The sequence below is a fragment of the Salmo salar genome, chromosome 09, assembly GCF_965601325.2.
Source record: "Salmo salar chromosome 09, fSalSal1, whole genome shotgun sequence".
Taxonomy (NCBI): Eukaryota; Metazoa; Chordata; class Actinopteri; order Salmoniformes; family Salmonidae; genus Salmo; species Salmo salar.
Window position 1 is genome coordinate 30,916,061 of NC_138299.1, and position 14,483 is coordinate 30,930,543.

At 44.4% G+C, this 14,483-nt stretch overlaps 1 protein-coding gene across 1 annotated transcript in view; it reads right to left on the bottom strand.

Moving 5' to 3' along the window:
* Positions 1 to 1,685: 1,685 nt before the first annotated feature.
* Positions 1,686 to 14,483, bottom strand: part of LOC106611152 (tetratricopeptide repeat protein 7B) — a 77,228-nt gene continuing 64,430 nt past the window's right edge. The window contains 1 exon segment of the mRNA XM_082955710.1: positions 1,686 to 11,875. Coding sequence (XP_082811836.1) covers positions 11,676 to 11,875 — 200 coding nt within the window. The 3' untranslated portion in view covers positions 1,686 to 11,675.

Below are 14,483 nucleotides of genomic sequence, written 5' to 3' on the forward strand. Positions count from 1 at the left end.
AAACCTTCTTGCCACAGCTCGCATTGATGTGCCATCCTGGATGAGCTGCACTACCTGAGCCACTTGTGTGGGTTGTAGTCTCCGTCTCATGCTACCACTAGAGTGAAAGCACCGCCAGCATTCAAAAGTGACCAAAACATCAGCCAGGAAGCATAGGAACTGAGAAGTGGTCTGTGGTCACCAGCTGCAGAACCACTCCTTTATTGGGGGTGTCTTGCTAATTGCCTACAATTTCCACCTGTTGTCTATTCCATTTGCACAACAGCATGTGAAATTTATTGTCAGTGTTGCTTCCTAAGTGGACAGTTTGATTTCACAGAAGTGTGATTGACTTGGAGTTACATTGTGTTGTTTAAGTGTTCCCTTTATTTTTTTGAGCAGTGTATTTAAATATATATATATCCATATACATACATACAGTTGAAGTTGGAAGTTTACATACACCTTAGCCAAATACATTTAAATTCAGTTTTTCACAATTCCTGACATTTAATCCAAGTAAAAATTCCCTGTCTTAGGTCAGTTAGAATCACCACTTTATTTTAAAAATGTGAAATGTCAGAATAATAGTAGAGAGAATGATTTATTTCAGCTTTTATTTCTTTCATCACATTCCCAGTAGGTCAGAAGTTCACATACACTCAATTACTATTTGGTAGCATTGCCTTTAAATTGTTTAACTTGGGTCAAATGTTTTGGGTAACCTTCCTCAACCTTCCCACAAATTTTGGCCCATTCCTCCTGACAGAGCTGGTGTAACTGAGTCAGGTTTGTATGCCTCCTTGCTCGCACACCCTTTTTCAGTTCTGCCCACTCCATAGGATGAGGTCAGGGCTTGTGATGGCCACTCCAATACCTTGACTTTGTTTCCTTAAGCCATTTTGCCACAACTTTGGAAGTATGCTTGGAGTCATTGTCCATTTGGAAGACCTATTTGCGACCAAGCTTTAACTTCCTGACTGATGTCTTGAGATGTTGCTTCAATATATCCACATAATTTTCCTGCCTCATTGTCACGATTCCCACCGAAGGTGGCGTCCCCTCCTGCTCGGGTGAAGCTCGGCGGTCGTCGTCACCGGCCTACTAGCTGCCACTGATTCCTTTTTGTTTTCCCCTTTCTGTTATTGTTTGCACCTGTCCTTAGTTGGGTTGATTAGCAGGGCTATATTAGCTAGTTGACCCGCCTGCTCTTTGTGCGGGATTGTTTCTCTGTATGCTCTTCTTGGTGACACGCTGATTTTGTATTTTGCATTAGTGCGTGTGTTTGCGCCAACAGTGTTTTGTCCCCTGTGTTTGGGGCACTTTGTTTTGTGTGCGCTCTGATCGCTGTTTGGGGTGGCTTGTGTTTTAGCCGTTGTGCTCATTAAAGCCACTACCCTGTATCGCTGCTTCCTGCATTTGATTCCTCGCCAGCACGACACCCAAGCCTTACACTCATGATGCCATCTATTTTGTGAAGTGCACCAGTCCCTCCTGCAGCAAAGCACCCCCACAACATGATGCTGCCACACCTGTGCTTCACGGTTGGGATGGTGTTCTTCGGCTTGCAAGCGTCCCCTATTTTTCCTCCAAACTTCCGACTTCAACTGTATAACATTCTATTGGTTGCAATAATTTTGTAAAATTATTTAAATTGAAAAATTTGAAGTTGTCACATATGTCGTATGAAGGAGCGGACAAAGGCGCAGCGTGTGTATCATTCCACATTTTATTAAAACTGTGAAACTATTCAAGACATACAAATAAACTAATAAACAAAACAACAAACCGTGACGAAGAGATGCAACATACACTTACTCAAAATAATCTCCCACAAAACCTAGTGGGAAAAACAACAACTTAAATATGATCCCCAATTAGAGACAACGATGACCAGCTGCCTCTAATTGGAGATCATCCCAAAAAAAACACAACATAGAAATACAGAAACTAGAACCCCACATAGAAATACATAAACTAAACAAAACCCCCAACATAGAAAAAAGAAACTAGAACCAACATAGAAATAAATAAACTAGACAAAACCCCCTGTCACGCCCTGACCTACTTACTCTACCATAGAAAATAAAAGCTTTCTATGGTCAGGACGTGACAAGTTTTGAATCCGACGTTGTTTTGCGTGTCAATTCATAAACCATGTGCCATGGAATAGGTACATCGAAAATCTCTTCACTATTTTTGCAATTTATATGGCACAGCTGTCAATTTTTTGGTCCTTAAATGAAATTGGTATACGTTTTTATTTACCACACCAGAAGTGAATGTTATATGTAGGAGGAATGTATATCGTGGGGTCAATGGAGGTTGGATAAGAGCCAGGGGCTTGGAATGTTACTAAGTAAGGGTAAAGGCATTCACATGGTTGGGGTCACTGATGAGGGTGGATAGTTGTGGATTAGTGAGGAATGGTGGCCGAGCGACAGCATTGGGTTTACCAAACCTAAAATGACCTTTTAAACATTTTGTTCATGAACATGAAGGGCATTGTAGCACGGTGGTTACGGAAGATCATGGGGAAAAGAGAGACCAGTTATATACGGGAGTAAATCGTTAGACTCGGTGGCGAGATAAATGTGGCCATGTCTAAGGGTAGTACATGCTAAATAAAGGGTACATAAACGTTGGGGTGGATAAAAACAAACCATTAAAAATTGGAGGGAGGACAGTGGACTTATCATTATCATGTTTTGTTTTTAATTAAAACTTGTGGGTTGTTGATTAAGATGTAGCATAGTAAATACTAACAAAATGTACATTTTCTCTTTCAGGAGAGGATGGGGTGTCATTATTTCGCTCTTTGAATTGTTTCCCAAGACTGTTGTCTCGTGAAATTCAGCAGTTTTATAAAGTATAAAGGTATCTGGATCCGGTTGTCAAGGGAGCTCCCAAATAAGTAAGGCCTGGCCATTGGTTTCTTTGTTTTTGCCCTACGTTTTACCACACACACCAGCACGCACACACACAACTCCCAGGTTATGAATATTTGTTAGTGGTGTTAATACCGTGTTTGATTTATTGTGTGGGGTCTTTTTAATTTGGTTGTAAACTGGGTATGCAGAATGATGGAAATGTTTGAAATGTTTTTAAATGGTTTCTGAAGTACAGGGAAAGAAAAGGGAAATAAAACACTTAATGGTGTTGAATGACTGTGTGAGAAAAAAAATTACACTATTATGTTTAATACTGTTTAGGCAAATGGTTGTTTTATGCAATAGAATAGGCTTCTATTTGTACTCTCTCATCTGAGTCTGTGTGAACTGAGAGGAGCCTCTGAAGCTTACCGCTGACAATTGATTTATGAATGATTTGGTGATAAAACCTACAGCATGCATTTCATAGAATGAGTTGGTGTTTGTGTACTGTAACGTACCAGGGAGAGATGGCTCGGGGATGGATAATGATGAGAGGAACCTTGTCTTACAGTAGGGGCCAAACTCTGGTTTCTATACAATAAGAACAGTCTTCACAGCAAATTCTATCTGGCTGGGGGATACTCCTTTCTCATATATCAAGTCTCACCTTATGACCCATTCCACACATCTGCTGTTTGCAATGTAGACTAAGAGGGTGTATCTTTGCTATAAAATATATTTGTACTCTTTCTACGTCAGAGTTCTCGGCCTCACCGGCTGCCTTATTAATACGTTTTGAATAAAATAATATCCTGACTGGTGATTGACCTTGTCTCTCCTCATTACTGATTAGAATTTCCATACCTGACTTTCTGGTGAGGCCTGATCAACCTTACTAGAAATGATAGAGACATTGGGTGAGATTTAAATATAATATGAAGAAGTGTATAGCTGTTGTTGTTTTGGTTCTTGCTTTTGACTTTGTTTCGATACAAATCTCACCAGATTGGGTCTGCTGTATGGTTGGGATTTCTAGCTCGCTAACTCCCTGACCCGGTAACTCTGCTGTGAGGATGCCAGTATGACAAGGGAGTATAATCCAATTTGTAAAATGGTTTCAACAGTGTGATGGTATGCTGTTTGACATTTTTGGGGATTTTTTTATTAAGAATATTGGTAAGGTAATCATTTGTCATACAGTAAATAGTTGTTTGGATTTGCTGAATCAGACATGCCTTAAACCGTTGTTTTGGTCTGTCCTCTCTTGAATTTATGGCGTTAGTGAGTACCGATGGTATCTATATGCATGGAAGGAATAATACAACGAGAACAGTGTGAGCTTCACCCCCCCTAACCAGCTGAAGAAAATGTTGTTTACCATGGCCCTGTCAGGCACCACTTCCCCTGAGACCTGAGACCGAGCCAGCAACCTCTGTACGAGCGGCAAGAGTGCGACAAGAGTCCCGAGACTGCATGTGGAGTGAGCATGGAGAGAGATCACGTTCAAACTCCTCTCATGCTGCTGGTGCACTGGTGGGAAAATGGACCAGACAGAATGGACTGTTCAGAATAGTGGTGGCGGATCAGGTGAGAGATTTGTGTGCTTGGGAAAATGTGATTATTCCCCAGATATTGAAATTGGGACATTCTCAAGGGCCATTAACTGTGACAGGCATGAGTTACATATGTGTCGATTGGAAGATGTACTGTAACGCAATATGAAGAAAATGAAGATACGCCAGAAGATTAGTGCCGGGAAGGGGGTGTGGTTACTTAAGTAAAAAATGCATTGAGATACCAACCTGTCATTAACATGCCACTTGCAACTGTAAAAGGGACAAACGGTGGCCGTACATGGTGTCTATATATTTTCTCTGTCTGTAAATGTATATACTAACAGTGTCGGTGTGTGCTAAGTTGAGAATTCAAGTGACTCAACGTAAAGTACTAAGGACTGTCATTCTAAATTTGGGTTGGATAATTTATCAACTGTTTTAATTATGATTCGGGAAAGGAGAGAAAGAGAGAGGGAGCTGTGAGGAGAGCACAGAGTGAGGGGAGGGTGCACTGCTCAAATGTATAGTGTCTAGGGAGGGCTTTCCTCCTTGTAAACCTTATCTTTTAGTGTCCTCCAAGAGGGAGGTTATTAGAGAGCCCACTAGATGGTAGTTGGGCCAACCATGAGGGGGTACAGGATAGTAGGGGTTTCATTTTACAAGAATCCTAATGTCAAAGCGCATCAATACATATGGATTGCTGGATAATACGGTACAATGAATTGCGTACAAGGCTCAAAGTCTGTCTTGCTTTGACACCTGAGGATGAGGATGAAGGAGACTGGCATGGAGACTAGCATCCCATTGGCATATAACAGAACAGCACAGATGGACGGTTCTTTCCCCAGTCTCAATCACATCAAGGGTGGTGTGAAATTATTAAACGTTTACTTTCCCTCTTCAAGGCAAAATGTTTTGTAGGTGTCGTGGAACATGAGAATGATCATTGTTCCAGAGGAGGGAGTGTTGGAAATGGACTAATTGACTTGAGAATGTTTAAGTATGTTTATAATTATATAAGTGGAGTAGCAGTAGTGACTAGCGTGTTATGGGTTCGATGGAATGATTAATGTGCAAATATATTTGTGCCGGAGGCAAGGTATATGCAGGACATGTGTTTGAGACAGAATGTTTGCATAAGGGTGTTAAGTGCAGAGTCTGGCAGGACCGACATCAGTGTACTCTGTGGAGTCCCAAAAACCAAGGCATTAACGTTACAGGGAATTGGGAGAGCGGAATGGAATGTGACTGGGGCAGAGATCTGTGTAGCTCATAAATTAAGGAAAGGAAGTTCGCTGTAATAATAGCATCACATCCTGAAGTGTGTAATTAAGAAGCATGTGACTGTCACGTCCTGACCAGTATAGGGGTTATTTGTATTTGTAGGTTGGTCAGGACGTGGCAGAGGGTATTTGTTTTAATGTGGTTCGGGGGTTATGTGTATTGCAGAGGGGTGTTTTATTTATGTATTCCGGGGTTTTGGTGTATGTTCTGGGTTTTGTATTCTAGGTGTTTGTAGTTTGTTTATTTCTGTGTGGTCTGTGTGGCTCCCGATCAGGAACAGCTGTACGTCGTTGTTCCTGATTGGGAGTCATATATTGGTTGCTTGTTTTCACCTAGGGATTTGTGGGTAGTTGATTTTGCACTGCTAGTATTCAGCTTGTAAAACTGTCGGTTTGTCGTTCTTTGTTTTCCGTGTTCACATTTATTTAATAAATTATAATGATGAGCACGCAACCCGCTGCGCCTTGGTCCTCTCTACCCAACGACACCCGTTACAGAACTACCCACCAAAAATGGACCAAGCAGCGGAGGAGGGAGAAACGGATGGACTATTGTGAGACATGGGCAGAACTGAGGATAAGCATTTCCAGGGCTATGGAGGAGTTAAGGGAGCCCGAGAGGCAGCCCCAAGATTTTTTTTTGGGGGGGGGCACACGGGTAGTTTGGCTGGGCGAGGATTGCGCCCCAGGCCAAATCCCCGTACCTTTTTTGGGCAACATATGACTGGACAGGTCCCGTGCTTTGGGGTGATGGGTGCTGTGGCGAGGCCGGGTATTTTCAGGCCGGTATGCGCAGTACCAGCGCCCCGCATGTGCCAGGGGAAAGTGGGCATCCAGCCAGTAGGGGTGATGCCAGTCCTGCGCTCGAGACCGCCAGTGCGCCTCTACGGTCCAGTGTTTCCCGCTACACGCACTAACCTTGAGGTGCGTGTCTCCAGGCTGGCACGTCCAGTACCAGCACCACGCATCAAGCTTCCAGTGAGTCAGCCCAGTCCAACTCAGCCTGTCCCCGCTTCCCGCACTAGCCCGGAGGTGCATGTCCCCAAACTGGCACTTCCAGTACCAGCACCACGCATCAGGCTTCCAGTGCGTCAGCCCACTCCAACTCGGCCGATTCCTGCTCCCCGCACTAGCCATGAGGTGCGTGTCTCCAGGCTGATACCTCCAGTACCAGCACCACGCATCAGGCTTCCAGTGCGTCAGCTCAGTCCAGAGTATCCGGCAACAGTGTCCAGTCCAGAGTATCCGGCAACATTGTCCAGTCCAGTGTATCCGGCAAGTGTCCAGTCCAGAGTATCCGGCAACAGTGTCCAGTCCAGAGTATCCGGCAACAGTGTCCAGTCCAGAGTATCCGGCAACAGTGTCCAGTCCAGAGTATCCGGCAACAGTGTCCAGTCCAGAGTATCCGGCAACAGTGTCCAGTCCAGAGTATCCGGCAACAGTGCCCCGTCCAGAGTATCCGGCAACAGTGCCCCGTCCAGAGTATCCGGTAAGAGTATTAAGCCCGGAACCGAGTGAGACGGCCTACAGTTCGGAACCAAGGGAGACGGCCCACTGTGCAGAACCGAGTGAGTCTGCCTGCAATCCGGAACCGAGTGAGTCTGCCTGCGATCCGGAACCGAGTGAGTCTGCCTGCGATCCGGAACCGAGTGAGTCTGCCTGCGGTCCGGATCAGAATGAGGTTTACAATAACTTTGAATTGTGTGAGTCTGCTTACAGCCCGGAACTGAATGAGTCTGCCTACGACCCGGAACTGAGTGAGTCTGCCTACGGTCCGGAGACAAGAGACTCTGCCTACAGTCTGGAGGACAGTAGGCCAGAACCTAAGCCACCTCCAGTATAGGTGGGTTGGGGAGGGGGGGTGTAGCACAGGTGCCGTCGTTGACGGCAGCCAACCTCCCTTCCCTCCCTTTAGTTAGGGGTTTATTTATTTAATTTTTTATTGAGGTGCATCTGGGGTATGCACCTTTGGGGGGGGGGGTACTGTCACGTCCTGACCAGTATAGGGGTTATTTGTATTTGTAGGTTGGTCAGGACGTGGCAGAGGGTATTTGTTTTATGTGGTTCGGGGGTTATGTGTATTGTAGAGGGGTGTTTTATTTATGTATTCCGGGGTTTTGGTGTATGTTCTGGGTTTTGTATTCTAGGTTGGTTTTCTAGTTTGTTTATTTCTGTGTGGTCTGTGTGGCTCCCGATCAGGAACAGCTGTACGTCGTTGTTCCTGATTGGGAGTCATATATTAGTTGCTTGTTTTCACCTGGGGATTTGTGGGTAGTTGATTTTGCACTGCTAGTATTCAGCCTGTAAAACTGTCGGTTTGTCGTTCTTTGTTTTCTTGTTTTCCGTGTTCACATTTATTTAATAAATTATAATGATGAGCACGCAACCCGCTGCGCCTTGGTCCTCTCTTCCCAACGACACCCGTTACAGTGACTCAGTTTTGTAAGGTTGGATACGCTTCTAACGCCACTGATATCTCCCCCATTCATAACAGCCAGCAAACACTTGAAATATCTTCAAGAAGATTGGGACAGAGTGACGGTAAACGGAAAGTGTCAGAAGGTGGCTGTGTATCAACCACTGGGACCCAAAGTTTACACTGTAATGAGGGTGTTCACAAAGGCGTGGGGTGAACAGGTCGGGACTCAGGTGGTTTATGTCCTGTAGGTGTCCTGGTGGTTTATGTGCTGTAGGTGTCCTGGAGGGCAGGCAGTGTGCACCCGGTGATGCGTTGGGCAGAATGCACCACCCTCTGGAGAGCCCTGCGGTTGCGGGTGGTGCAGTTGCCGTACCAGGCGGTGATACAGACCGATAGGATGCTCTCAACTGTGCATCTCTAAATGTTTCTAAGGTAGGGAGAATCTGAAAGATTCAGTCCTAGATCTATCAGTGAACCACAAAGGCAATAGGAGAGCAGGAGACAGATTCAATGCAATAGCTATTCTCACAGCAGTCGCTGTAACTGAAGGAGCAGGAGTAGTGGTGAAGGATGCTATAGTAACAGCATGGAACTGGACTATAGCCCAAATTAGGAGATGGGGAGCAAAGTGAAAATGGCTTGGGAACACCTCTTGGAACCTGTTGCCAGACGGGGGAAGACTGAGTGAAAGCATGAGGAGGTTTCTTAGGGCCTTCATTTTGTAGAACCCAGCAGAAAATGATCCTGAAGGCATAGAGTAAGGCGAAGAGAGAGTGGGAATTGTCATGTTATCAAACTTTTTTTAAATTATGCATAGTTTAGCACATTATTAATACTTTTTATGTTTTGTGTTTCTTTTTGTTTTCATGTCTTGTGCTATCACTCTCTTAGGAACCAGAAGGAGGAAATGGAGGAAGTCAAAAGCTCCAGCTGAAATGTCATTATCAGTTGTCCAATGAGAGATGGAAATAAGAGTCTGCATAGATTTATTATAGAACAGAGGCCATAAGTCTTGGAGGATTAAATCTAATAATCAACTGTGAATGTTAATAATGTTTTATTTTTTGTTCATGTTTTATTTTTTGTTCATTTATAAGTAATTTCAAAGTTTATGCGATGTTGAACAGTAAAGAATTACTATCAAAATAGGAGGGACTGTTGGGTTGTAATTTGAAATACTTGCTACACCAGAAGTTAATGGTTATATGTAGGAGGAATGTACAGTGGCAAGAAAATGTATGTGAACCCTTTGGAATTACTTGGACTTCTGCATAAATTGGTCATCAAATTTGATCTGATCTTCATCTAAGTCACAACAATAGACAAACACAGTCTGCTTAAACTAATAACACTCAAACAATTATACGTTTTCATGTCTTTACTGAACACACCGTGGAAAGTGCAGGGTGGGAAACGTATGTGAACCCTTAACTGGTTGACCCTCCTTTGGCAGCAATCACCTCAACCAAACGTTTTCTGTAGTTGCGGATCAGACCTGCACAATGGTCAGGAGGAATTTTGGACCATTACTCTTTACAAAACTGTTTCAGTTCAGAAATATTCTTGGGATGTCTGGTGTGAACTGCTCTCTTGAGGTCATGCCACAGCATCTCAATCGGGTTGAGGTCAGGACTCTGACTGGTCCACTCCAGAAGGTGTATTTTCTTCTGTTGAAGCCATTCTATTGAGTTTCAATTGGCAGATAGTTGCCTAACATTTTCTTGCAAAATGTCTTGATAAACATGGGAATTCATTTTTCCATTGATGATAGCAAGCTGTCCAGGCCCTGAGGCAGCAAAACAGCTCCAAACCATGATGCTCCCTCCACCATACTTTACAGTTGGGATGAGGTTTGGATGTTGGTGTGCTGTGCCTTTTCTTCCTCCAAACAACTCAACTTTAGTTTAATCTGTCCACAGAATATTTTGCCAGTAGCGCTGTGGAACTTCCAGATGCTCTTTTGCGAACTTCAGACGTGCAGCAATGTTTTTTTTGGACAGCAGTGTTTAGTGTTTTACTTATCGTAGACTCGTCAACAGAGATGTTAGCATGTTCCAGAGATTTCTGTAAGTCTTTAGCTGACACTAGGATTCTTCTTAACCTCATTGAGCATTCTGCGCTGTGCTCTTGCAGTCATCTTTGCAGGACAGACACTCCTAGAGAATTTGTCTTACCGTGGACTGATGAACATCAAGGCTTTTAGAGATACTTTGTAACCCTTTCCAGCTTTATGCAAGTCAACAACTCTTAATCTTGGGTCTTCTGAGATCTCTTTTGTTCGAGGCATGGTTCACATCAGGCAATGCATCTTGTGAAAAGCAAACTCAAATTTTGAGTGTTTTTTATAGGGCAGGGCAGCTGTAACCAAAATCTCCAAACTCGTCTCAATGATTGTACTCCAGGTTAGCTGACTCCTGACTCCAATTAGCTTTTGGAGAAGTCATTAGCCTAAGGGTTCACATACTTTTTCTGGCCACTGTATATGGTGGGGTCAATGGAAATTGGATAAGAGCCAGGGGCTTGGAATGTTACTAAGTAAGAGAAAAGGCAATCACAAGGTTGCGGTCACTGATAAGGGTGGATAACTGTGGATTAGTGAGGAATGGTGGCCGAGGTCAGGTCAGGTCACATTAAGAGAGAAGGAACAGTTTATTACCCACATCACTTCATTTCCTGCCTAGCAACAAAGATGTAATGTTTAGAGAAAAGGAGGCGATTCCGCCTAAAGGCGGGGTATAAATATTTGTGCTGGTGGAAACATGTCTTTGTCTTTTCAGATGTTTGACCCAGTGGGTGAATAACCTTAGCTTGAGCTTTAACTAGTTGTCTGTTAGGTTCTAAATAAACACAGTAAAAACTAACACAGGCAAGTTATTACATTTTCTCTCAACCATCCCCTCATCTCTCTCTCTCTCCGCTCTCATTAATTTCTTCTCTCTCTTGTTTTAGTGGGAGGTGACGTCCCCTTGGTGTGAGTATCTACGCAAGGCCAGCGATAAGAATATTGACCCAATAAAGAAGTCAGTGTGTAGATTCCTTCCCACCTATTGCCCTGCCTGGGTTATGATAATGGTCCACAGTCAGATCACCTCCCAGGAACATATTTTGATTCCATTAAGCTGCTGTCTGGTAGTAGTCCACCACCCTCCTCCCACCACAACCCCACCTCCCCTGAATTCATGGTTTACCACTCCCACACACCCTGCCAATCACTAACAACACACACACACGAACACAAGTGCACACACACACACCCATAGCCATGTGTTAGTGGTGTAGTGTACTACCATAGCTATGTGTTATAGTGGTGTAGTGTATTACGATAGCTGTGTGTTAGTGGTGTAGTGTACTACCATAGCTGTGTGTTAGTGGTGTAGTGTACTACCATAGCTGTGTGTTATAGTGGTGTAGTGTACTACCATAGCTGTGTGTTATAGTGGTGTAGTGTACTACCATAGCTGTGTGTTATAGTGGTGTAGTGTACTACCATAGCTGTGTGTTAGTGGTGTAGTGTACTACCATAGCTGTGTGTTATAGTGGTGTAGTGTACTACCATAGCTGTGTGTTAGTGGTGTAGTGTACTACCATAGCTGTGTGTTATAGTGGTGTAGTGTACAATTATACCTGCGTGGAGCCAGATCTGAGCCAGAGTCATCCAGGGGTGTAGGGGTCCTTGTTTGGGGGCGCTGCTCTGCATGGAGGAGGCCACCTCTGACAGGGCCTGTTCCACCCGCGACGCCACCATGGATGTGGCGTGGACTGAGCCTGCACACAGATACAGATACGGGAGAGCAGAGAGAGAGATACGAGAGAGAGAGAGATACAGAGAGAGAGAGAGATACAGAGAGAGAGAGAGATACAGAGAGAGAGAGAGATACAGAGAGAGAGAGAGAGATACAGAGAGAGAGAGAGTCAGAGAGGGAGAAGGACATGGGAGGAGAGGGGGTCAATAAGGCAGCACCTCCTCATGGTAAAGGATGCAACTGCAGGCTAACGTTTCTCCACTTTAAGGACATAAGCTGCATAACATTTCACACACAGATGGCTTCATGCCTTGACAAAATGCTTCATATTATATAGGCTATACTTAGTCAGCTACACTAAGTCAGTACCTATTAACTGTCCTTGCAAAAAACCTATTATTCATGCAAATCCTTGATTCACATATCCATGTATAGATGTACAATAACCTGGCTGTAGCTGTAGAAACTAGGCTAACTGCTTTACATTTGAGACTGGAGTTGGTTCGTTGGAGATACTATTCGGAGTGGAAACTACTTTCCCCCACTCTAAAAAGCAAGACGGCTTTCATTATAGGCCTCAAAGAGCTTTAGATTAAAGGCCAAATGCTTCCTATCTTCAAATCCTGTCAAGAAGATTTGGTGAAAGGGGCAGGGCAAAGAAAATGCCTGTGATGAATTTAGGGGGGGGGGGGGGGAGAAAATACCCCTGGCTATAGAGAGATGTTTTTGATAAAGTCTTGTGAGTTGAGAGTAGAGATTTGACTTGCGTTTAAACTGAAATGGTACTAAGAGGATTTAGTGAAATGGGAATAGGGAACAGCCTCTGGCCACTTCACACACACACGCGCGCTCGCACGGACACGTCCCGTTAAAACAGGCCTGCAGCAGAGGCAGGCTGGGGCGTGCACACACACGCGCTCGCACCGACACGTCCCGTTAAAACAGGCCTGCAGCAGAGGCAGGCTGGGGCGTGCACACACACGCTCGCACCGACACGTCCCGTTAAAACAGGCCTGCAGCAGAGGCAGGCTGGGGCGTGCACACACACGCGCTCGCACCGACACGTCCCGTTAAAACAGGCCTGCAGCAGAGGCAGGTTGGGGTGTGCACACACACGCACTCACACAAACTTTCTGCGTAAGTGATTCTATTAAGCTATAGACCCTTTAATAACCAGTAACATCCATAAAACACCTCCAGTGTCCATATGAACCCATTAACAACCTACTCTTCTCAACACACTTCACTCACCTTTACTAACTGACTGGCTGCCCTTAAAACTAAACACTGATCCTGAAATCCCTTTTACGTTACACTATAGACTGGTGTTATATTCTACATCACTGAAACACACCAGCCATCGATGCTGAACATCATCTGAGCACTGTAAAGGCTCCTCTTATTACCTCAACACACTAGTAATGAACACAATCTAAACCAGAAATATATCATCTAATCTAGATGTTAGAACTATTTTTATGAACACAGTAGCTACTCTAAGCACTCTCTCTCCTACCTCTACACATGCTCATCCTTCAATCTATCTCTCTGAACACCCACACCCCTGCACACAGGATTACAGGCAGGCAGGCTATCAGAAATAGAACTCTTTGCTTTCTCTCTAGCTCCCTGGTTATTGACTGAAGCGATGGGCAAGGCACACAGTGTGCTTCTAAAAACCAACCCTGTCTGCATCCCAAATGGCTTCCTATTGTCTATATAGTGCACTACTTTTGACTGGTCAAAAGTAGTGCACTATATAGAGAATAGGAAACCATTTGGGACCCCTGAGATCGACCATCTTCCTTCCCTAACAGCAGCAGTAACCCGCCTCAGCTCCAGCTCCCACATTTAGCACAGCTACAGACCGGAGACACCTGCTCTGTTCAAAAGTACTGACCCATATAGGGAATAGGCTGCCATTTGGGATGCAGACAGTGTCAACCATACTGCGTGTAATGTCGTGGCCTAAAGAGATTTTTCTGTTCTAGCCATTCTATTTCTATGACCACAGCAATATGATATGGCTGAAGAAGGTTTATCACAGAAGGAAGGATCACCCGGATAAGTGGCGGGATTGATTGTTTTAAAAGGTCCCTGAATAGATAGAGAAAGAGCACCAGGAGCTGTACCATCAAGACAGATGGCTGTATCACCAAGCAGACTGTAGATACTGTTGTTATCCAGTTATATCGATAAATGGCACACACTTCAGGTGAATGAGTCAAACTAAGCCTGGATTAAACTGGTATACTCTTTACCTGGATGAGTGAAAATTGTGATCCATGCAGTTAGGAAAAAATAGCACAAACTCTCTCACGCGCGCACACACACACACACACACACACACACACAGCGGCCTAAAAGGTTAGCTAAAAGGGCCTTCATGCAGGGTACAAAGTGCAAGGCATTGATAGAGAGCGATGTGGAGGGTGGGGCTTCAGTTCACAGCAGCACAGAAAGAATCTTCACGTTCTTAAAGAAACAGTATTCATTTCACCGGGGCTTGAGAGCACAGAGCGGCAGCAGGAATGGGGAAGATGCATAAAGATGGTGTCCTCCATGCACCAAGTTTGTTGTATAGTACATTGCTCTGTTGCTCTTTTTTTTAAAACCGTCATTAGCACATG